Source organism: Pterocles gutturalis, unplaced genomic scaffold (genome assembly GCF_000699245.1).
Source record: "Pterocles gutturalis isolate BGI_N339 unplaced genomic scaffold, ASM69924v1 scaffold30784, whole genome shotgun sequence".
In the NCBI taxonomy this organism is placed as follows: Eukaryota; Metazoa; Chordata; class Aves; order Pterocliformes; family Pteroclidae; genus Pterocles; species Pterocles gutturalis.
Genome location: NW_010131668.1, coordinates 64452 through 88236, shown reverse-complemented (window position 1 = coordinate 88236; position 23785 = coordinate 64452). Strand labels below are relative to the sequence as shown.

At 45.6% G+C, this 23785-nt stretch overlaps 1 protein-coding gene across 1 annotated transcript in view; it reads right to left on the bottom strand.

Moving 5' to 3' along the window:
- Nucleotides 1-3915: 3915 nt before the first annotated feature.
- LOC104467069 (DIS3-like exonuclease 2) overlaps nucleotides 3916-23785 on the bottom strand; it is a gene marked incomplete at both ends in the record, with an annotated part of 61109 nt that continues 41239 nt past the window's right edge. The window contains 2 exons of the mRNA XM_010080694.1: nucleotides 3916-4023; nucleotides 11063-11175. Of these exons, the coding sequence (XP_010078996.1) occupies nucleotides 3916-4023; nucleotides 11063-11175 (221 nt within the window). The remainder of the gene's footprint in view (nucleotides 4024-11062; nucleotides 11176-23785) is intronic.

Sequence of the window (23785 nt, the reverse complement as noted above, 5' to 3'; positions counted from 1 at the left end):
ACATGCTGTATAACTCAGCAGCTCAGAGCTCTGGAAGTCAGAGGGCATTCAAGCTCGTTTCTAATTAGGAAGTGTCCTAATAGGGGACATGCAGCAAGTGACGTCTCGCAACGTAAAGTGCTCTGGCCCTTGGCTCATGGTCATTCCGTGTGTGCCCCTTTTCTCTACACCAAGGAGAAATAAAGGAAGAGAAGGTCACAAAGCTGGACAGAGAAGCTCTGACAGTGCTGGCAGCACCTGCTCTGTGCTCTGCTGTATCCCCTTAAATGTGGTTCAGCTTCTTGTTGTGGTGGAGGATCCATATCCAGTAGGTCAGCAACACCTGATGAAATCTGCTGGACCCAAAAAACTCCTGACATTAAGCAAGCACAATCCTTGGTGTGGAAGAGGCTGCACTGCTCTTTAAATGATTCACTTCCAGCGAGTTGAAGTTGGCAGCAGAGATACTTCAGGTTTCAGTAAGGCATGGATGGCACTCAGGCACCAAAAAGGTGTTGCTCCTTGTTGAGCTGATCTAGGAGCAAGGCTGAGCAGCTTTCATTTGAGCTGAGCACTTTTAGAGACCCTCCAATTGTAACAGGCAGCTCCTTCAATTTGATGTTCAAACGTTTTCAGACACTACTTCTGTTTCCCTGCTAGTTCCTCCATCTCCAGCTATTAATTCCCACATCAAAGGTCATTATCAATTCTGGCCCTTGCTGTTATATTATCCCACGCTAAATATTTCCTGTTTGGAAAGCACTCTCATTTTGCTTTACAAAGTATGTGAGTCAATTCCATCACGTACATGCATATTGAAAAGGTTTAAGGACTGGGCACAAACCAGAAGGGTAATTCCGAAGAGGAGCTCTTTTCTCTGTCCCCGGAGTAGCGCTGAAAGTCATCTCTGAGGCTACACCGTGCTTTCTGCCACTGGCTTCCAAAAGCTCTCTCTGTCCCTTGCAGGAGGCAACGGACCGGATTTCCACTTTGCTGTCTGAAGCTTTCAGCAAAATCTCATTTTTCTACTTGCTTAGAAGAGGCCAAATATTTCAGCGCTCCACTCACTTCCTTGTAAGACGAGAGATGCAGCGTACTGGGCCCCCAGAATATCACCAGAATGTCAAATCTCAGGCAGGCTACACTCAGGGCAAAGCGTCAGGATAAGCAGCCCATACTAGCAGATATTAAACTTCTTTTATTTCTCTGTTTCCTCAGTTCCTTTTTCTGTTCTTGGTTTCTCAAAGGCAACCAAGCAGCAAGACGCAGAGCACCCAATTTCCATTCCTGCAACGGCTCTAACAGGTGTAAACAGGACAGGGACAACCTGGAGAGGTCTCTTACTGACGTACCCAACGAACACCTCACCAAGGTAGCCTGGATGCATTAAAAACACTTCACACAGACAAGAAATGGAGTTTTGGATGCATCTCGCCCCGTGCAGTCCAGTGATCCCCGTGTGTAGTGAGCAGGGCTGCCAGACTCAACCCTGCTGCAGCAGCCCAACTGAACTCTACTCATGGACCTGCCCTCCACCTCTGCCTTCTGCACCCATCCAAGCAGGCTTGTGTCCCTGCTTTGGAAACCCACCAGAGGAACAGACAAGCTCCACGTCTGCAGGGAAAGCCGCACAAGGCTGGCTGGCCCATGCACCATGGTGAAACACCATTTGGGGGCGGTGAGCTGGGACGTGGAGATCACCATGAGCAGCCCACGAGCCCAGTCTGCAAGGTCTCCCCCCCATTGCAGCAAACCTGGTGCACCCAGACTCCAGGCCTCAGCAAACCTGGTGCACCCAGACTCCAGGCAGAGTACCAGTAGCTGAGACATTTCTAGGGTTATGTTAAGGCTTCCCCCAGCTCTGGGTGCTTTTGAGAAGAAGCCGCAGTCCCCAGCACACCATGTGATGGCAGCCAGCGTGGCTCAGCCCAAACCCTCCCATCAGCACAGTCCCTGGTGGTATGGGTCCCTCTGAGGGGGTGACACAGCTGTGCACCCTCCCATCAGCACAGTCCCTGGTGGTACGGGTCCCTCTGGGGGGGTGACACAGCTGTGAATGAGGCTGAGGACTTTCTCCACGCAAGGCAGTGTCCGTATCACGTCCTGGCTCACGACAACAGTTTTGAGCCCGGAAGACACATTGTTTATATAGGCTGTTTCAGACTGAAGCAATTTCTCTTTCTCACTGGTAGAAGGAACCAGCAGGGCTGTGCTTCAAACATCAGCAGGCAATAACTTCAAAAGAAGAGTTGCATCGTTTGTTTTCAAATATCTTTCTGTTGACCGCATCTGAACAAGGACGTGCTACGCTGTTCCTATGAACGCCCAGCTTGAAGAGCAGCACAGATCCAACAACATGGTTAACGCCTCTGCCCTTGGAAAGCCATCTCAGACACATCATGTCACACTATCCCACTGAGTCCACGGAGCTATGTGGCTAGAAAGTAAAAATTCCAGAGCCCAAAAGCAACAGAAACAAGAAAGTGTCTGTCTCCCAGAAAAGGGCTGAGCCTGGCATTATTTTTCTAAAATAAACTAGAATTAAAAACCCCAACAGCTTATCAATAGCCACATTCAAGTGAGGCATCAGGGTGGCTTTTCCTTGGAAGACGCATTAGCTCTAGACTTATTTGCTTTGTAACAGCAACAGCGGGAGCTCAGCGCAGCTCCCACCTCTCGTAGTGCCGTCGGGCTCTGCTCTGCAAGCTCCAGGTTACAACACACGGTGCAACCAAGTGCTCTTCAGCCTCACGCGTCCCTCACTGAGGGGTGTCCTGTCCTCCGTGCCAGCGTTCTCACGGCTCTCCACCACCGGCTGAAGTTCAAAGGCTGTGTTGGAGCCTTTGACCCACCTCCCTCTCACCCAGCAGAGCCGGGGAGAGCATGTGATGCTGTTTACACGGAGATGGGACTGGACTGACACCTAGAAATACAGGAGACACTCTGTCCCAACTCACAGATAAGCTCTTGCAAGAATGCCCTGCTGGGCAAAAGCCCTACAACCACTTTTCCTCTTGGAAGGAGTAAATTCTTCTCCAGCCTTCACCTGATATTCAAATCAAGTGACCTCAATTCGGACTGCAGTCTAACAAGGAAGAAAAGTTAGTCTTTGTGAAAAATTACCAAATTGGCACAAGAAATACTCTCCACAGAGTTGTGCAAAAGCACATCACTGCTTAAAAAAAAGAAAAAAAAAATTCTAAGTACAGAAAGTGTACTTAGCATAGATTGGAGAGTCCTCCGGGACTGGCAGTCTTTAGCACTCCTCAGTTACCGAGGGGTCCCTATGACCACCAAAGAGGAGATTGCTAAGAGTTACGAAGAGTGTGGGAGAGGAACCAGGACAGAAATGAAGACCTGGGGAGAGCTGGCAGGCAGCCTGCACAACTGCTCCCTGGAAATGCAGAGGATGGAGCTGTGTCTTTGCTGAAGAGCTATCACACTTTATTTGGATTGATGTAATTTGCAGCTCTGAAGAAGAATGAAATAGTCTGTTTACCAGAGAGGCCGTAGAGGGATGCTGCCCTCAGCCACTGCATTGCACAACTGCCGCTGAGCACAAGGCAGGCTTGGAGGGGGGGAACCTGGGAACCCTTTGTCCCACCCAAAGCATTAGCTTTGAACTGCTGCTGGAGGTAAGACATTAAATGGATGGGTGACCTGGCAAGGAGCAGGAAATTCTCCGTTCCTGAGATTCATACAAATATTTTTCCTTTCCCCACCATGTTGTGAGATTATTCCAGTTGGAAGTTCCACAATATCTCATCAGTAAGACAAGATACAGGGACAATCCTACGTTCTCCAGTACTGTTCACCGACAAGTCCTGTGCTATCCACCTTTAAGGGATGGCATTTTTACCACTCCGTTTGCACGAGTAGGGGCTGGCCACCAAGGGAGGACTGATGAGCAGGATGACTGCCTGCTACTCGAGGTACCTTGCCTTCTGGAGTCACCTTCCACACCACAGAGAACGTCAGCCTGTCTCGCATGGGATTGAGACTGCATAACTCCTCACAGAGCAGCTTGGGAAGCATCGGGATCACCTGGAAGAGAAAAGAGCCTCGGTGAGATATGGGCTTCTAGCAAAGACCTGGCTGTGGCCAAGCTTCCCTGACCAGGTGGTAAAAGAAAGGCTCAACAATGCACAAAAGGATAAAATGTAAAATGTGTTAAACCTCCAGGATCACACTCTCTGTGCAGGAGTGGCTATGTCACAGCCCTGGGACCCATCACCCATGCCAGAGCTACATCAGATGGTGAATGGCATGCCAGCACAGAATACGTAAATACCCCAAATCCTCTGAAATGAGAGGAAATCAGACACTGCTGAGGCCACCAACACTCACATCAGCCCCCTCAATGAGACCAGAGGGAGCTGTCAGTCTCCCACCTGGGAATCATTCCCAGTGGTCCCCAATGAGGTACAGCGTAAGCATCCTGGAGCATCCTGCATCCTCAGCACTTCCATCTGCAGCTTTCAAGGTCACAAAGTTTGCTCTGCTTTCCACTTCGTTCCCACTGCCATTTCAACACTGGGAAGGATGAGGAAGACTCAGCAGATCGGGAAACTCGATGTTGAAGAAACATGGTTCTGGCAGTGAGGAGCTGAAGAGCTTGGGTTTGGGAACGGTGTTTCGTGCTTTGCCACTGAAGACTCTGTAACCAGTCAAATAACCCAAGTCTGCTCCCTGCAAAGCATAAGTGAAACTTCTCCCCCTCATCACAGGAGTGGTGCATGGCTTGAACAAAGACTGAGCTGTGCTTTGTAGCACAGGCAGGAGCACGTAGATGTTGGTGAGGACAAAGCTCCTGTTTTCTGTCTATTGAACACGGTGTTTGCAAACAGAGTATTATTTTACTATACTCACCTCTGTTTGAACAAAATGTCAGCCAGCAGAAGTTTCTGGCAGGGATTTTTTACAACTAATCAATATTTCTTCTGCTGAACGCTGAATTACCAAACCATTAATTACTCACCTGACTGCAGCAACAAAGCAAAAGCTCTGGAGCATATTCACACCAGAGCAAACCTGAACAGCTCCAAGTGTTTATACCATCCCTGAGTTATTTCTCAGGTGAAGTCTGCAGTAAAGATAATATTTAGCAGCTGTTTAATGAAGCAAACCTAATTATTAGAGCTTCACATTCTTATTTCCCTTCTCATTATTTACCTTTGTGAAGAAGCAGTAACTGCCCTCAAAGAGGAACCACGTTACTCCTCTTGTTTGTTTTGAGTGGCAATGTGGGCTGGTGCATTCCAGAAAAACACCGAGAGAAATGCTGTCTACTTGGTTGTCATAAAATATTTCAGCTATTTAATTCCTTTTCCATTTTGACTGCTCTGTGTGCCACCTTGTAAATATCAGTCCAGCTGGAAGCTGACTGGCATCAAACCCCAGCTCTTCCAAACTCCGGGACACTATTTGGCGATTTCAGAGATAACCTTTTCTATCTGGATGCCAGGGGAACAACTGTTCTTCAAAATAATAAGAAAAAAGTCTCAGGTGTCCATTTTCTCCTCAAGTGCACACAATTGGTATTTATTTACCTTTTGCTTTGAAGGAAAGACTCTTAAAATATTTAATCACATTTGTGGTTTGGCACCAGACGATGGCCATAAATCCATTCTAATTGCAGCGCGTATCCATGCCAAAAGGTTAACTGTACGGTCTGTGGCTGTCAAGGAGTCGCTCGCAACATGAATCAGCAGGACTGGTTCAGCTGGAAGGTCACAAGGGCACGGCTTCTGATAAGCTGTTTCCCGCAACACAAAGGCCGTCAGCTCTGTTATTCCAGTTGCGAGCGGTACATTAACAATACTGGTGCATTCATAACTCACGGTTCCAGTACGTGAGCTCTGCCATGCTGCCTGGAAGGACCCACGCCACCGGGTTATGAATTTAGCATGAGCAGTGCCAACCCCTACCAGAAAGGAGAGAAAATAGCTTTACAGACTACCAGAAATCCCTAAGACCACCCGTGACCATCGTGAGACCCCCAAAGTTCAAGTCAGAGGGAGCAAAGCGCTAGTAATTTAATAAAAGCTCCCCTGCCCTTTTCCACCCAAATAAAAAGCTGCAGTTACTAGCGCTTCTCTCTCTCCTCTGCTCTGTGAGTGATTATCTGATAACACTCTGCACTTATTGAATATTTCTGTGCCTTAGCACATCCTCTTTCCCCTCACATCTCCTGAAGCAATACCAGTCTGATAGAAAAATGCCTCCATGAAACATGAAAGCCCATCCAGGAAGAACAGCCCGAAGGAAACAACAGGATGCTTGTTTTAAGTGTACTTGAGCAGGATTAATATCCAATTCAAGAGGCTATAATTCTAGGGAAGAGCTTTCAACGATGTGAAACACAAGCAAAGCTTTAACTCAGATCATAATTACAGCACTAAACACTCACTGAGCAATTAACTGTAACAAACCTACAGTTAGACAGGGAAGCACCAACCCGCATTACCCTTGTTTTACAGGAGAGAAACTTCAGGGCAAGTAACTTAACCCAAGCCAGGGAGGAAGCCTCCCAGCAAAGCAAGAATTCAATCCACCTGGTCCTGGGCTCAGCAAATACACACATAGCGTGGGACACTGTGACCTTGCATTGAAGGTATTTCAATTTTATCTACCTTACTGAATTAAAAGAAGAAACCTGTTTTCAGCATCAGTCTGGGCTAACTGCCTCCTTCTGCTTTAACATCACAATTCCTCTCCACAGAATAAACCACTGGGCACAGAGCACAGAAGTTTAAGTTATAAACACACATTTCCCTTTTTCTTAACATGATACGGTCACAGGCTGAAAGGATTCTTAGTAGTTGCAAGCCCAGCATGTAACATACAAAGATGTCACAACTGTGTCACCCTTGGAGAGGGAGGTGTTTCAGGAGTCATCGCAGAGGCTGCCCAGAAGGAACTTTTGCAATAAGATTATTGCCATCGCTTTCTGAGAGAGGAGATTTCCCTAAATACGTCTTTAATGCTCAGATTTGCAAAATATCAGGGTTGCATAGCATCACCTCCAATAATCCAGAGGTTGCCCTTCCCGTGACTGTCTGCCAAGAGGCACCGGCGGCTGCCAGCTGCCCTGCGGAGTGCCACGGCTCGCAGAAATTCAGCGAGCTGAAACGCTGCCGAGGGACAGCACCTCCAGCACGAAGCGGTTTCCTTAGCAAACTGCTAAGGATGTGCCTGTGCTGGGGATCACATCATCCCGCTTGATTTTACTGCAGGTGGAAAGAAAGTCACCTGGGCTCATCCAGGGATCCTAAAGCTGCAACAGGGGGGTGCATAAATGTAGTTGAATCCAGAAATGCAGTTGGAGAGACCCAGCAGGGCTAGGGGAGAAAACTTTCACAATGAAAAAAAGGACCTCCAGCCCCCAGGAAATCCTTTCTAATGAATGTTATCATAGAAACCAGGGCTGAAGAAAGGCTCGGGTGGTGAGAGCTTGTCTGGTTTTCATCCCCCTCTAATAAAAGACATCATCTCTCCCCCTGAGCCCAGCAGCGCCCAGGAGATACTGGAAAGGGCACTTTGAGTGAAAGGCTGAGATCCACAAAGCTCGCAGCTGTGGGTCTGAGTTTCAAATCAAATTACAGACAGAGGATTTCTCTCTCCCCGTTTCCAAGTCCTGCATGTGAAATCTCCAGTGCTACTGTACACGGCTTGACACTTAGTGCTCCAGCACTGCCTGACCCCTGCGTGCCACCGGCTCTCCCCGTGGGCAGCCCCGCGTCCCGGCACACCGAAGCGTGGGCAGCAGGGGAGAACCACAGTGAGAGAGGGTACTGCCGGGGCTGGGGGGTTTCCCTCACATCGTCATCCCAGGGTTATAAAACACATGGACCTGTTACCATGGCCGGCCACAACTCCTCTGCACGGTGAATTCACTTTGGACACGGGAAGATTGAACCTCCTGCTTGTGAGAGCGTGTTGTTTTGGTTTGCCTCTTTGGCTAATAAAGTGCTTCCAGAAATAAAATCTTAGTTTCCAGCCTCAGACTCATTCCTAGGGAGCTGGGCAATGGGAGGGAGCACACATATACTGGATCTCGATGACTCCCCATTCCCTTTACAATCAGAACCACCTGCTGCAGCCAGGACTGATGCACCAGCCAGGTCCGGAGCGGGGCAGCGGCTCGCAGCAATGGACTCACTGCAGCAACTTTTCAGGGGAAAACCCATCAGTCAACCAAAGGGAAAAGAGAACAAACCCTAGCTAGGAATAACCCCTTCATCTCACAAAGTCACACAGTTTTGCTCCCTTCAAACAACCCCATTCTGCTGACATCCTGCTCTGCTGCCCGCTCAGCCTTGGCTCGGGTGGGTTACAACCAGCGCTGACTCCGGGGGTGAGCCCTTCTCCCACCGCCGGGTGATGGAGAGGGGTTGCTTTAACCCACAGTTTCCATCCTCTGCTCTCCCCAGAGCTGGGAGGAGAATGCCAAGGTCCAAAAATGGGGTGGGCTCAGCAAGCTTCTTGCTTACACACTAAAAGACACTCAAAGGAAACAGGCAATTTATTTGTGAGCCAAGATTTCTGCTCAAGACTTGTATCAACACTTCCATGAATTCAGATTTCGAGCAACTCTTTGTTACTCAGCCTGAGATTATCAAAATATCAACACCCTGACAACCTGCTGGTGTCAAAAGTGAATGTCTCAAAGTCCTTGGACTCAATGTGAAGATAGGCTTACAGTTCCGATCTTTGATCTCCAGTATAAAATAGGACCAGTAAAATATTATAGGGATTTATGGCTGACCTCTCACTCGAGCTGTTTCACACCTAAAATAACACTCTAAGACGTGCCAAAAAAGAGGAAACTGTTTAGGTTTTTTTGCTTCTTAAAACCTGATACACTCTTATTTCAAAAACTTTTGACTTTTATTAAATAGACTGCTAGCAATTACACAATAACTCCTCTTCTGGATATCAGGGTCAGGAAAATGAAATATGTGGCTTTATTTAACTTCTTTAGGAGGATTAGCATGGTGCTAACCTCCAGCAGAATCACAGCTGTCTTAGGAAACAGTTCCATCAAAGGAAAGCGTATTTTCTACAAGACACATGCTACCATCTTGCTTCAGACAGGCTGGCTGCTTTCCTTTGCCCAGCCCCGTTCTCCTTTTCATCTCTTACAATTAAAATATTGACCATTTCATCATCTAACCTAGTTTGCACTCTTAAAATATATTTGCTGCAGGGCAGAACTGGGGGTAAAACACTAATCCTGACTGCTGGGCAAAGGTAGATGAAAAGCAATCAAAGATTACAGGCAATAGATAAAACTTCTGTTGGCATCACACACAACTGACCAGCAGCGCCAGGGGGAAAAGCGCTTTGAAAGAAAATTCAATTAGCTTTTGAATTCAACTAGATTCTCATGAAAAATGTTTCCTTTCTATATAAAAATCTTCCTTCTTCATTTAAAAAAAAATCACATGCTTTCAAACCACAGTATTGTGACTTGGAAATCCCACCACAACATCTTCCTGGACCACAGCTTTGCTGCCCTGCCGGTGTCTCCCGCAGCGAGCTACGGCCGTTGACTCCTCCATCCGAGGGGATGCAGAACCTGGGGGCTTATCGCTGGAGAGGCTGTAGGACTGGGAAGGCTCTGGTGCCAGAACTGCTGTTTCCATGAGATACACACTGCTTCCCACTCCTGCAGAACAGTGAGTCACTGGTAACTTGGGGTCTTCCAGCATGGCCACCCCTCGGTCCCACTCTGCAGCACCTGTGTGCTGTTGGACTCGCTGCCACCGACCCAGCTCAGGCACTTCTGCGTTGTTCTCAGGGTTACTCCACACAACACATACCCAGAGAGACCTAAAACCCACCAGACTCACTGAGACACCCAGAAGCTATTTCTACCTAAGGAAGTTTACAGAACAGCTACTAAAGGTTAACACCTAATTTCATTTCAGCAGTGTAAAATAAATCATTTTATCACCTGGAAAGCGTGGAGAGGTCACAGTGAGCCACTGGAACAAGCGTCATTACAAGACCCTCCCTGGATAGCAACCCTGGGAACATCCAGGAAAGGAGGGGAAGAATCACTCCTAAGTAGCAAGTAGGATACGTTTATTTATGATACAAAAGATGCCCTGTCATCCAGGAAAGGGCTGCAGTGACAAGGACTTCATCCTGACTGAATGAGAGTGTGGGGGGAGACAAAATAACCTGCTCCTATGAGTCTGCCTCAACACTTCACGCAGCTGCTGATGCTTCAGACCGACATGGGACACAGAGTGCTGGTGGGACCTGAGGAGCTGGGAAATGTTCCTGCACATTCAACTGAAAATGAGACAGGCACAGACAATGTGCCTTTCCAATAATGTTAAACTTGAACCTGTTCGTTTTTAAAGCACAGAAGTCAATTTTAAACTTGACGTTAACTTTTGATTCTGTTACACTAAAATCTGTACAATTTCAAGTCTCTTTTCACTGCATGATGAATAGACATAATTTCTCCAGTATTTGGGATACCCAGATAAAAGAAAAGCCTGTGAAATAGTGTTGTACCTCCAGATGTGAGATTGCACAGGATGTTTCACACCCTGCTCTGCTATGCATCCACTTCAGGGAGGGATTAGCTGGTACTACTGCCTTGAAGACAAAGACAAAACTCTTCATCATCACCACTTCTGCAGATTTCAAGCTCCCAACCGCAAAGCAGATGAGCCAGCTTGGGTCTGTCAGGCTTAACTCAGGTCAGCACGGTGCAAACAGAGCTATGCAGCTCTGGGCGCTGAACTAGCTCCAGATCAGCAGAGTCCCGTTCACACGGAGCTGCTCCCGAGTTGGCAAGCCCTGGTACCCAGAGACCCAAACCCAGGGCTCTGCCCACAGACACAGGGTCACCAACTGCTGCTTCACCCCCTGCTCTCTCCGTAAGCTCCGAGGTAGTCAGCAGCTATGTTAGCTCTTGCGTTTGCATCAGTTTACGCATTTTTGTAGGTTTGCTGCAAGAATAGCCGGATTTTGATTGCAGGCATCTGAAAAGGAGCTTTTAAAATTAATTTATGGTGAATGAAAGACATAGCTGTCAGTGGAAAAAAGGAAAAGTTGTCCTTACCTTTTGCACGAGATAGACACTAGTTGCTCTTTCACTCGCTACTTTATCCAGTGCTGTTTCTTCCAGTACAAAGTAGCTTACATCTGCGATGTGGACACCTACTTCGAAGTTCCCTGCAATTGCACAAGGAAGTCAGTAGGCTGCAGGTAGAAATGAAGCGCTGACATATTTAACTCTGACCCCTCTCCCCCATCTCCCAGTGCCACCGTAACCTTTTTGCCTTCTGCCTACATCTCACAGACATGATCCTTCTTTCCACCTCTTCCATCTGAGATGAAAGCTGTGGTCTCTCAGAACACTACCAAACTCACAGCCACTGTGCCTACAACACAGACGGGTGAATCCTCAAGCACAGTGGATATGGGAAAACCCTTAAAAACCATGTGGATAAGATGTTCCATCTCGGAGTTTGTAATAGCGAGCCCAGTCCTCATCCCTTTGGTGTCAGACAACATCAAGCAAGAAATCCGGGACCCCACCTTACAACCACACCGGCAGTGCAGGACACCGCCTCCCAGGTATGGGACAGCAGGTCCCACACGCTTTTGGGTTCTCAGGGCTCCACGTGTTCCCGCTTCACCCTGGTTGAGACCAAGTTGCTGCTGGTGGCCTGGGAAGTCTTTAATGACTTTGGATCAGGCTATGCAGAAGTGCAGCTTTCCACAAGCACAATATTCCCACTGTTCTCCTGCCGTCCCTTCAAATCAGGCTTTTTATCCCTTAATGAAGAGTCCAGTCTAGAAGTATCTTAATTCAAAAGTTAGGAGTATTACTGAGGTTTATCATGAGGTTTTGGCAATAATTGGGATTTGGAAGTAGTGATCATCCTCAGTGTTAGAAGTAATTAGTACCTTGGTCCAAGAAATTCTGGTTTCTAATCCTCAAAGCAGCCTACTGACCTTTGTTTTCTCTGGAAGGACTGGGCTAGATTTGAGGTGCTTATTTGTAGAAGAGTTCTAAGTGCAGCAGGTTCCTAATTATAACATTTGGTTCTTTAGAAGAATTCACTAACTTCTTGGTATCTATAAATATTTTTTCTTTCCTTGATTTTTTAAAAAAGACAACATAATAAGATACTGTGCTGGTGACAATTCTGTTTGTTTATACGTCTTGCGAAGAATATTATCAAAGCCTTTCTGTAGAGCGTCATGTTTTTGAAGGATAAATGGTTCATAGCTGCCATCATGAAGCAGTACATCTGCCCCTGTGTCCTTCTGACGGGTACCAGCGCTAGATTTCAGCAGAGTGGGACTGGAAACGTACCCGGGGGAAAAGGAAGCGGGAGAAGGTTCAAGCTCGTAGGAGAGCCGCCCAGCCCCCTGTGCCCCCAGCTGGGAGCTCGGGCAGGAGAGCACCAGCCTGTCCTGTGCCACTGTTTGAACTCGTAACTATTTTAACTTTATGAAGCCATGTTTACGCAGCACTTTGAGTGGGCAAAGTATCATCTTGGTTTTTGTACACTCAACAGAGCACGGGTGTGAAGGCAGCAGAAACACCCATGGAAGATGGGAGCGCTGGGGTTTAGATTTGTCCACGTAACCTCCAGTCACTGCAGAGAGTAAATACGATGGCAGCAGGGGAAGAGGGCAATTATGCCACTGCACACCAAGGGACAAAATCCACCACTCCTTAGGAAGCTGGGGGAAAAGACTGCAGATTAAATGGTTCACCTCAGAAAGCTGCCGACAGCTGTGTTGTGATATTATCACATGCCTTGAAAGCTGCTCTACATGGATTAGGCATCCAAGCCTGAAACTACTTAGACAGTAAGTCTTAGACCAACAGTTCAACCAACAGGTTTAATATTACACGCATCTGAAGCCAATGCACTCAGAAGGTAAAAAAATATTGAATACTTTGAAGTCAATATTGTAATGTATTGACCCTGCAGGCAAATATTGACGAAAGGAAAAGGAGAGAGGGTCATTACATCATGCCTTTAATCGTACTTTAATTCAATATGTGCCCTGTTACATACATGAACTTTTCGTCCTCGGTAGAAAATCGACAAACCAAGAAAAATCTCATTGCATGAGATAATAAAACACGGAGTTAGCCAACGAAAACACATTGAGCGGAGTTAAATTTCATTCAGGTTTCCCACCAGAGCTTCTAAAAGCTGGGGTCAGCATGAGCCCCCTGCTTTTGAACTTTTAATGGAAATTCTATCTAAATATTTTCTTACATACATTGACATAATGCAAACTGGCAGCTCTTGGGTTTGTCTTGCTCAAGTATGAATCACCCTATCTCTCTCACCCCAAAAAAATTCAGACCAAGAGAACTTGAAGATACAGCACAGCGACCAACCAATCTGATTTCTCTCAAATCACTGCTTTTGACTGCGTTAGACAAAATACCAGCCTAAGCCTGCACAGAAATACCTGCCTACTGCTCTCTCCTGGTTTATTTGCTAAAATGAAAGAGCTTTTGTGGATAGAGAAATACTATTCACTAGGATTCTCTTCCAGATCTACAAAGAGCTTTTCTACTCTCATTAATTTTTATGACAAAGTCACAAAAGGAACATTTCAAGTTGTAAGAGTTGTTATTTCCCAAGGAAAAAAGAAAATGTGGCTTGAATGAAAGGAAGAGAGAGTTAAACCAGCACTCATTTATTGAAAAAGTCTTGTCAGAGGGCAGAAAAAAGGGGGAAAGGGTGGACACCACATGGACCACACACCACAGACTGCTACACATGGTCTACTCCACCTTCATTGGGATGAAGAAATCTACTTTTCCAGCAAAGAGAGGCTTCAAGTCTTGGCATGTAGCTCTCTCTCATGATAGACTTTATACCCTGAATATCTTACAGAAATGAGTACTTTACAAACCACAGACTTACTTCACCCCAAATTTAAAACCCTCCTACAGTGAAGTTAAAGCTGCACAACAACACCTCAAGCTATGTGTATGCTACCAGTTTAAGGACATATTTTCTTGAGAAAGGAATTTACATAAGAACGTACAGGAGATTAAGCCAGACACTTCACATCCTGATATCAAAGCAAGAGCTGAAGGGAACATTGTGATGAAATTGCTGAAGGCACTTGGATGGCTTCTTTCACTCAGGATCTCTGGGATTTTTTCATTTCAAATCATTTCATCTGAAAGTGGGTGCAAAACTGTCAACCCATCCAACTCCACCACTACAGAGCTGCTACAGGGGAGACATTCAGCAACAGGGATGCAGTTCAGAATCGTGTTTTGTAACCAGCTGTACCCCGTTAGCCCCTCTCTGCAAATACAGAGACGTGGCGACAGAGATGGATGGAAGACAGGAGCATTACTTGAATTTACACCGTGGCATTGCAAAAGCCAATACTGAGGCCCTTTGCAAAGAGGAGCTCTCCTCCCCAGGTCTGAAAGAAAGAGGGAAAGGGCTGGGCACTCTGTCACCAAAGCTCCTCTTGGGCCAATGCTCTGTGCAGGAGGGACAGGATTTGTTGCCACCTTACAGCAAACAACACAGTTCTGATGCCCCGGTGGCACTGCACAGGGAGAAGACAATTTCCATTTTTGCATCATGTAGGCTGCTAGAATGGCGGAATAGAATGGATCTGGATTTCTCCAAGTTTCCAGAAGCCTGGATCTGCTCAAAGCTTACGAGGTGACAGAGCTAAAAGTGGCTGGTCCCCCCCAGCACGATGCTGCATTCGGCACACAGCAGCTTTGGAAAAGGTTTGGCTCCTTGATTTGAGAATCTGGTTTGTTTGAACCCACTCCAAAACCTTGTGTGTAACGCTGATACGATGCTAAAATCAAAGGAGAATGGTGGCACCTCACAGAAGAACAAAGAACAAGCTGTTCCTTTTTTTAAAATTTTTTCACTGATGATCTCATTCTCTACGACAAAACAGTTCAAAGAACTTTTTTTCCTTCTTTCTTGAGGAAAATTATAAACAAGAAAGGATTAACAAGAAAGAGCTGGAAGAGAAGGAAAAGGCCCTTTCAATCTGCAAATGCTCCATAAAAACTGCCAACCCAGCAAGTCATATCAAGTATTTGCCCCAGGAATTAGAAAGCCGAGGTGAACGTATTTGAACAGCATTCAAGGGAACACACTGGCAGCAAATCCCTCTTCTCTGTCTTCAGCAGCCCTAGTCAGACCTAGCACAAATGCAGAGACAGACCAAGCAAGTTCACTTCATACCTTAGCAAATAGGAATTTTAGGAATATGTAACTTTAAAATGCAGCTCTTCAAGGATAAAGCAGCAGAAGGTAACTCTCTAGCACGCATACATGCTCCCTTTTATTTCCATCTCACCTTCAAGCATCATCCTTCTCAGGAGAGAAGACAAACACTAGCAAGAGTGTTAAGTCAACATAAAAACCTATAACCAAGTTTTTTGTATTAACCACTATTTCTCACGCTGTCTCCACCCCTCAGTTAGGCAGATACACAAGAGTTCAAAGCAGATTGCGAAGTGCTTGCTCTAGCCAGAAAACAGCAAACTACCTCCCTGCTGCCAGCAATTCAAGGCAGTTGGCTGTTCCCTGGCTAGACCAAACTCTTGCAGTGAATAATTACAGCTCTTCCCCATTCCCCTGCCCCGGGGGAATCCCATGTTGCTGCTCTTATCTGCGAAGCAACATTTAACGCCTTGCAAAAGTATGAAAAACTTGCAGAAAGAGAGACAAATGAGGCCTTTAACCTACATGCACATTTTGTTGCTGTTAGCAGCGCCACAGTGGAGCGTGGGTCTCCATCACCTGTTAAATATAAGTTGCACCAAGGCAGAAAATGGCACTGAGACTTGGGGAAGCTGCTGGAAGTAGCTAGAGGCCATCACAGATCTTTAACACATGCCTTTAAATGAAGGACCTGATCCATGGCCAAACATTTCTGTTTCTCTTTGGCATGTGTACGTACATCCACGGCTCAAGGGTTACAGAAGTGTCCCTCTTGGGATAGAGGAAGGAGAAAAGAGGGAGAGAAAAGAGAATGACTGAGTGGGAGAGAAGAGCAAGTGGGAAAGCAATTGCAAGATGTAGAGGAGGAGGAGAAGAGTTTAATATAAAAATAAAAGTGGAAGCACGGGAAGAGCAGGTTATTTGTCTGCTCTGGAGCCTGAAGACAAAAGTGGGTGGCTTTAATTCTCAGCTGAGGTTACTTTTCCACCGCAGGGAGCCAAACTATTGTTCAGAAAATCAGACAGCATGTTTTATTCTACTTATTTTAAAATAACAAGGAAAGTGCTTAAATTTTACTTGTGTGCCCTAGGGCCATTTTGGTTTTGAAAGTGCAGTGCAACTGAGCATAAATCCATTAATTTGTTTACCAGGAAACCACATTTTTAAAATTCTCCCATGATGGTCCTTTAGCCAACCAAAATGCAACTAATTACACCTTTTTTTAAAGCATTCAATAGCTTTTCTTTTTCTTAATAGGTCTCTTCTTTGACATAACCTTACGAAAAGACTCTGGCAAAAGGAGTCAGGATTCTGTCTCTCAAGAGAGCGGGACAAGCCCCCAGGGCACAGAGCAGCAACTCTCCCATCCCATCCAAGCATAAATATGACCTTAGTAAACGTTGCAACAACTTCAAAAGAGGAAAAACTGTCTGTCCAAATGAACAATAAGCACCTCTAAAGGGTAACGATCCACAAAATACTACCAGGCATCGCCTCTAGGAGATGTCCCCATCCAAGCCCCTCTGCCGCTGGTTCGCATGAGATGTCCCCCAGAAACAGTCCCATCCACCCTCCAGCCACAGAGAGACTTTGAGACCATCAGGAGCAGCTTGGCCAAGGTTTCAAGATACTTGAACTCTGAACTATGCTCAGTCACTTTTTTCTGGGTTTGTAGCACCTGGAGAGGTGCCCGAGGTCAGCCCCCCCAGCTCCCATGGGGTGAAGGGAGAGGGAGCAGTGGCGCATGCGGCACACCAGCGCGGCCGCTCCAAGTGTCTGCATCAGACTGGAAACAGCAAAAGGGCTGGGTTGGTCTGGGCTTTTGCTTTGCTTCTTGAATCACCGTTAAAACCATTGCTTCCATTCAACTTTTTATCTTTAGCCTTTACAGACCACACTGACATCCTCTCCTGCAGGAGCTGCGCTGATGTAAAGACAATAGAAGCGGCGACTTCTCTCCTTTAACTGCCCAAACTCAGGAGCTGCGAGATGGACCGAACCTTCAATGTCAGCAGAACCGAGACTGGACCCAGTGATTCCAAAGTGAGAAACAGGGTGAGATCACAGGAGAAGGGAAAAAATAAAAATAAAAATATCTTCAAATGTTAACTCTTCCCATACTGAAAGTCTTGGCATTTCCTGGATTTCTGGAAGTATCTGAGAAACCACTGACAGGAATGGTGAAGTTGCAAAGTCATGCTTTTAGCAACAGTGAGAGAATGAGGAAATAGTCAGAGCATTTCGTAAAAACACAGCATAACAGGTTTTCTGTTATTTTCTTTTTTTCTTCTTTAAGCTAAAAGGTAATTGTGGGATATCAGTGAGACTAAAATCCGGAATAACTCCTTCCTGCTTTGGAGGGACTTTCAAAGCACTGTTTTACTCAGGTCTCAACGATCCTGACCTTTGGCCATTTTGTCTCTGGCATCAACTGAATGTTATGAAGACAAGTAAAATTTTACAAACCAATTTAGAACTGGCTCCAGGTAAGACACAAAACAAAACTCATGTGTTCATTAAGTGCAATGAAGGACAAGTGAAGATGAAGAGCAGAAAAACATACTAGGAAAGGAACCCTTCCCAAGCAGAATACTTTCCAGAGTTTTCCATGAGCCATCAGTAATTCTTTAAATAGTTTCAGAATGGTGAGGAGAATTTATCTAGTACTAAATTAAATGCTGGGAGCAAGTCTTCCATGTGAATTGCATACAGTTTTTGTCTGTAGCAGCTAATAAATTCAGCAATGTCCTAAAATCACTTAATGGAATTTAAAAGCTACTTTTATACCTCAGAACAAAGCCAGGACACCTCCATAATGTGTCACTTCACGCGTCGTGCATTACAGAGCCCTGAGTTTTATACACAAACCAGCACAAGCCAAATCAGTTAAGCAATGTTTCAAATACCTTGGCTAAGATCAACGTTTAAAGCCCCTGGGAGGAAGGTGCTCCCCCCCGCTGCCCAGCTCTGAAGGTATGCTCAGAGACGGCTCTTGGTCAGCACGAGGCATTCCCAGGAGAGCAGGAGGGTCGATCCTCCCATGGGAACACGCGGTAGATCTTTGTGCTGCTCCCAGCTCCCCTGAGCTGGAAACATCTCAGCTGGTGATCAGTCAGCAGTCAGGTCTCCAGACCCCACAGATCATATCACGCTGCCAAGGCAGAGGAACATAACCCAAGAGTGTCCTGTCCTGTAGGTCGCCAGCGAACCCAGGTCAGCTCTTCACCACCTCGTGACAGGAGATGCTGCCATGCAGAATGCACCTACTGCCTACACCGCTCCCAAAAACTGCCTTCAAACCTGGTGTAACAACTCCAGAGGAGAATGAAAGGGCTCTTCTGTGCAAGTGGTACCACTGCACCATTGATTTGTATACTTACACAAGGAGGGAATTCTCCTGAGGGAAAAACACTACATACGCAGAAGGACAGAATTTACACAGCACGTACCAGATAAAACATTTAATTGCAGACTGAAGGACACAGGGAATGATATCCAACAGAATAAGCTCACAGCATAAAGATTCGTTCACACTGCTGAGCAAGATGCAAGCAGGAAAACACAGACAAAGGCCAGGCACGAGTATCTGAATAGAGGAAGCCAGGTCAGACCACAGGACAGTTGGGGACAGACAGTATAATGACAGAAAATGAAGAGAATGTGCCATTTCTTTGATTTATCAAATGCGTCCAGAGTTGGCACACTGAGACGAGGCACAACGGTTCCTTACGCAGCTCCTGCCCGTGCGGGTTTTCTCCCCATTCCTAAGCTGGTACCTGCTCACGCTGCAGCAGGCCATGGGTGAGCTCGCTTCCTCTGAGCCTGCACAAGTGCCCAGCAGACCTTGTGAGGTGCCCAAACAGCAAGTTCCATTTAGAGGTTTTATAAATTCCATTGATGTCTTTGCAAGATTCAAGTGTAACGAGCAAAATGAAGAGGAGTTCCAAACCTCAAGTACATCAGATTTATCCTCTGAATGCCAGTACTTGCTATATGGTCATCTCTAGGAGAACCTCTGACTACTCACAACTTAGACCCAACATGAATCTTTGCTACTTGGTGTCTATCCCAAGCACTTGGCAGATGGATCTTCACCAAGGCAAGATGTCAGGCAGGACACTGAGGCAATGACTGTGCTGCTGTGAACTCAGATTTCCAGCTCAGAAAGCACTCCTTGCTGGTAGGGAGATGTTACCAAGGGGGATTCCAAGCAGACTCTTAACACAAGGTTTCCAGCCAGCACGATGAAGGTACAAGGACAATTTCTGGTATTCACGTCATGAATTGTTTTTATTACTATTCCAAGACCCATTCAAGAGGCTAACTCCACCAGGAAATCAGTAGTCTTTGAATTTAAAGAGAGGGGAAGTGGCACCCAACAGCTCTCAAGATGAATTACAATTCTTCTGGGTGTAGGATGTCATCCTGTTCCTGAAATGAAGGTTTAGAGTGGGGAGGGACCAGCTTCTCTCTACTGCTAGGTCACTCCCTTTTGTGATATCTGAGCAGTAATCCAAGGCTGAGTGAGCGTTCCCAGGCACTCAGAGACCTTGGGATGTAGTCCTAGGCCAAACACACACAAGGTACTTCCACTGAACAGCCTTGACATTTCAACTTCTTTCAGAACAGAAGGCAGCCACTGAGATTTCACTTCTAGCCATCCAACTTTTCTGTTTATTTTTTGAAAGATTTCCAAAGTATTTCAATCTGCACCTGGTTTTACTCTTTCTAGCGTAATAGTCAACAATCAAGAAATGCCGTAGTGAATTGCGCTGGAAGAAGAGGTTTTTCCTGTTCAACTGGGTTCTGAAACCCCTGCATTGCAATAAATTAAAAGTTAAAACAATAGCCCAGTGATTCTGAGGGATCCTCCCGTTCAAGAAAGTTAATAATAAAGAACATATACAGGAGTAACTTCTTTGCTGCCTGCATGCAACAGAACATATGACTGAAGTTAACCATGTGGGGATTTATTCCCAGCTATTAATGCCCTTTTAAAGTTTATCTTCCTCACATATCTTCCGATTCTTATCTTCTAAATTTACTGAAAAATCCTGTTTTCTCTATCTCTGTCTGGTCATCACCTATCATTTGCGGTTCTTCTAAAGACCCTTCTAGTTCCCTTTTCTGTGACTAGAAATCCTAGAGAAAGTGCTTTTAGATCTCTTTGTACAGGAATTTCTGGATCCTCTCCCCATTACCCAGCTCCTTAAAGGCATTTGTGTTTTTCCTTCAATATACAATCAGACACTGTTGGTGTTAAGTCTATATCCACAAATATCAGTGAGATCCACCAGGACACAAAATCCTGCCCCTCTAAATCCTGGGGGAATTGTCCCAGGTCCTGAATTTATGAACTGAAACAATCCCAAAGGTGACTTCTCCCAGATTTTCTCTCCTTCCCACAAGAAAATAAACTCACTTTTATGAGTAATTCTACTGGTATTTGTATGTCTGTTTGCATGTTCTGCCAGCCGTGGTCCTCATTAGATTAGTCCTTCATAGACAATCTCCTTTTATTTTGTTTTAATCCTGTGTCATTTTCCCCTACAGCTTTCTTTGTGTACTTTAAAAAAAAAAAAAAAAAGCTTCTGGGATAAGGCTGGAATCTTTATAAAATATCTATACTTGAAACAAAAATCTAGTGCAATAAATAAGAATTACCAATAACAAATCCTGCCCATTTTTGCTTAACCAAGCTTTTAACCAATCTTTTCACGAGCAGCTTTCAAATATATGCAAAAACCCCAAATTATTAGTTTTAACGAATTAAGTTCCAGCAATCAATGCTCCAACCAAATCCAAACCTTCTTAATCTCCACCCCAATACCTTGTCACCCAGTTTAATGCACTTGTCAGAGGCTCAGTCTATTTCTTTTTCAACCACCATCAGTCTGGAGCAAGCTGCCCTATTTCCACTCAAGCTGAGGGGAGCCCTACGCTGTCGAGTTGTCTCACTGGTTTCAAGAGAGATGTTCAGTGGAGGGAAGGGGATACAATCCAGCCTTCTGATTCCATTCAACCCTGCACTTGGAATCTGGAAGCGATGTGTGTTTCCACACACAACCCCACGTTACTGTAAAAATGAGGCAAAATACACCGTACATGTTGCGGTTCCCCAGCATTACACGGGATTACGTGATGGGACAAAGCAGGGATCTGGATTTGGCACAGATCTGAGTTTATTTTGCATATTTCAAAGAATCTGCAACCATAAGCCCTTGATAGAAAGAAAGGATATGTACCTGTTTCTAATCACTGCAAAATGTCTTTTTCACTTTCCTAGGGACACAACAAAAGCCCATGAGATTAATCAGCAGGTAACAGGAGAGCTGAGCTAATTACGTCTGTATCAAAGGGAAAACTGATCAAATGGTGTGCACAAACTACTCCTTGTGGGTCTTCTTTATTTTTCCCATATTTGACTCTTGCAATGAATTGAAGTAAATCGCAGTTTATGGTCATTTTACATGTGACTCGCATCAATGTGGGGTTTCTGTCATGTTCCCTCTAAGCTGTGTCTGGTGTCTGTTCATCTTAAACTTATCTTGCAAAGAAGGAAGCATAGTAATTTCATAATGTAACTTTTGATTCAACACTAGTCCATTCTTCAGTGTTTATTTTAAGTCAGCCCAGCGTGACTCCAATGACAAGCTCTTCCTAGGCTCTGCGCTGCAGGAACCCCATGGATTAGCTGAGAGCTCCTGTACCGGGTGTTGCCAGAGCAAATTTCACCCCACAGTCCCTAAGCGGCCAGAGGGACAAAGCTGAATAGAAGAGGGAGAATTTATGCCCACAACTTCACAAAATTAAAAACAACCCAAATGTTTGCAACCTACATCAGGAAAGATCAAGGACAGAAGAAGAGGAGCAGGCGGTCACCTGGATGGCAGAGAACGGGGCCCTACAGGTGGTTTTCAGACACAAGACGCTGGAGCTCACATACCAGGGATGACTACTGAGGTGTCCATGAGGGCTAAGAAAAGCAGCCCCAGTATCCATAAGCCTGCAGCAGACAAGGGATAATTTTACCAACATCAGGCAAAACATTGGTTGGTTTTATTAAAACATGTGAAACAGGCAGGTTGAACAGAGATGTCAGTCCTCACTCCCTGCAGCTCTGTATCTGGAACTGCAGCCCATGGTGGAGTCACTGGTGTCTGCTAAGGAGAAGGGTCACGCTGCACTCCTCCCAGATACGGGTCACTAAGCTCTCCGCTTAGACACCATTTTCATGACACTTATAGAAACACAATGCGTTCAAGGTTTTCATCCCATTCCCCTGAAGTATATTTGATTTAAATTCACCAGCAGGTTGAACAGATTTAAAGGGAAGGGGAAAAAATCAGGGAACAGCACTTCTGCAGAAACGTTATCTATCTATATATGACCTTGCTCCAAAATTCAGACAAACAATGTCACTAAGTACAGAAAAAAACAGGGCAAACAGCCTGTAGAATATATTTCTGTTCTGCAGTACAACAGTCCCTCCTAGAATAAGATTTAAATTACTTAAACTTCAATTACTTTGTGAAAGATTGTAGGGGTACAGGAATGAAAGAACAACACTGAGAACCATGTTCAATGAACACACAAAAAGATGTAGAGGAGCTCTGTCAGTATGGCCCAAAGTACTGCGTGGAAATCACATCTAAAGACCTGCACACGGGTAAGACAACCCCTCAGAAACACACCCCAAGCATTTTTCTGCCTCCTTCGCATCACAGCCTGACATCTTACCGGATGGAATTGTTTGCCTTGAAATTTGTCCATTTTTACTTCTGGTCCTACCAGTAAGCAGCCTCCAAACACAACTGCCTCCGTTGTGTGCATTACCAGAAATACAAACGCCACTTGCTGGTAATTCCCAGAAGGGGTTTGGCAAGTGTGGGAAACGTGCCACGGCGACATGCAGGTCACCTGGCGTGCTCTGACACGATGAGATCAGAATAAATCTCCCAATGTCTGCATCCTGGGTGAAAACACTCAGGCTTGAAAGTGGTACGGTTGTTTCCTGTGAACATTCGTACCAACGGAGAACAGCGCTGTCGTATCCTCTGGGCTGCAGCCATTAGCTAGAAGACATGCAAAAGGATCACGGAAGACTATGGACTGAAATGAACTTGCTTAAAACCTCAAGCTACCCTGCAACAGCTCTATAAAGGCTGTAGAAACTAGGTGCAGTCCACATCCATCTCTTTCTCCAAGATTATGCCAAGTCATCTAAACGGAGTACAGTTCGTTCATATTTCTAAAGCCGTTACATAAATAACCCTATTTTCCTTCTTTCTTGGAGCTGACCTCTTTTAAAATATACACTCACAAACGCGAACAGCAAGCTCACCTCCCTACCGCTATCATTAAACAATAACGAGGAGCACGACTCTTAATCAAAAGCAGACTCCAGTATAAAATTCTCTCTAAACCAGACTGGCCCGCTTAAGACATATATCCCTGAAGTTTCCAACTGCTGCAATATCGTGCTGCGAGCTCCATTAAAAATCCAGCTATCCCCACAACCACCCCGTGCTTCCTTTGCTGGTGACACGCTGCTACTGGGTAGTTCTTCACGACAGATTTGGGGATTA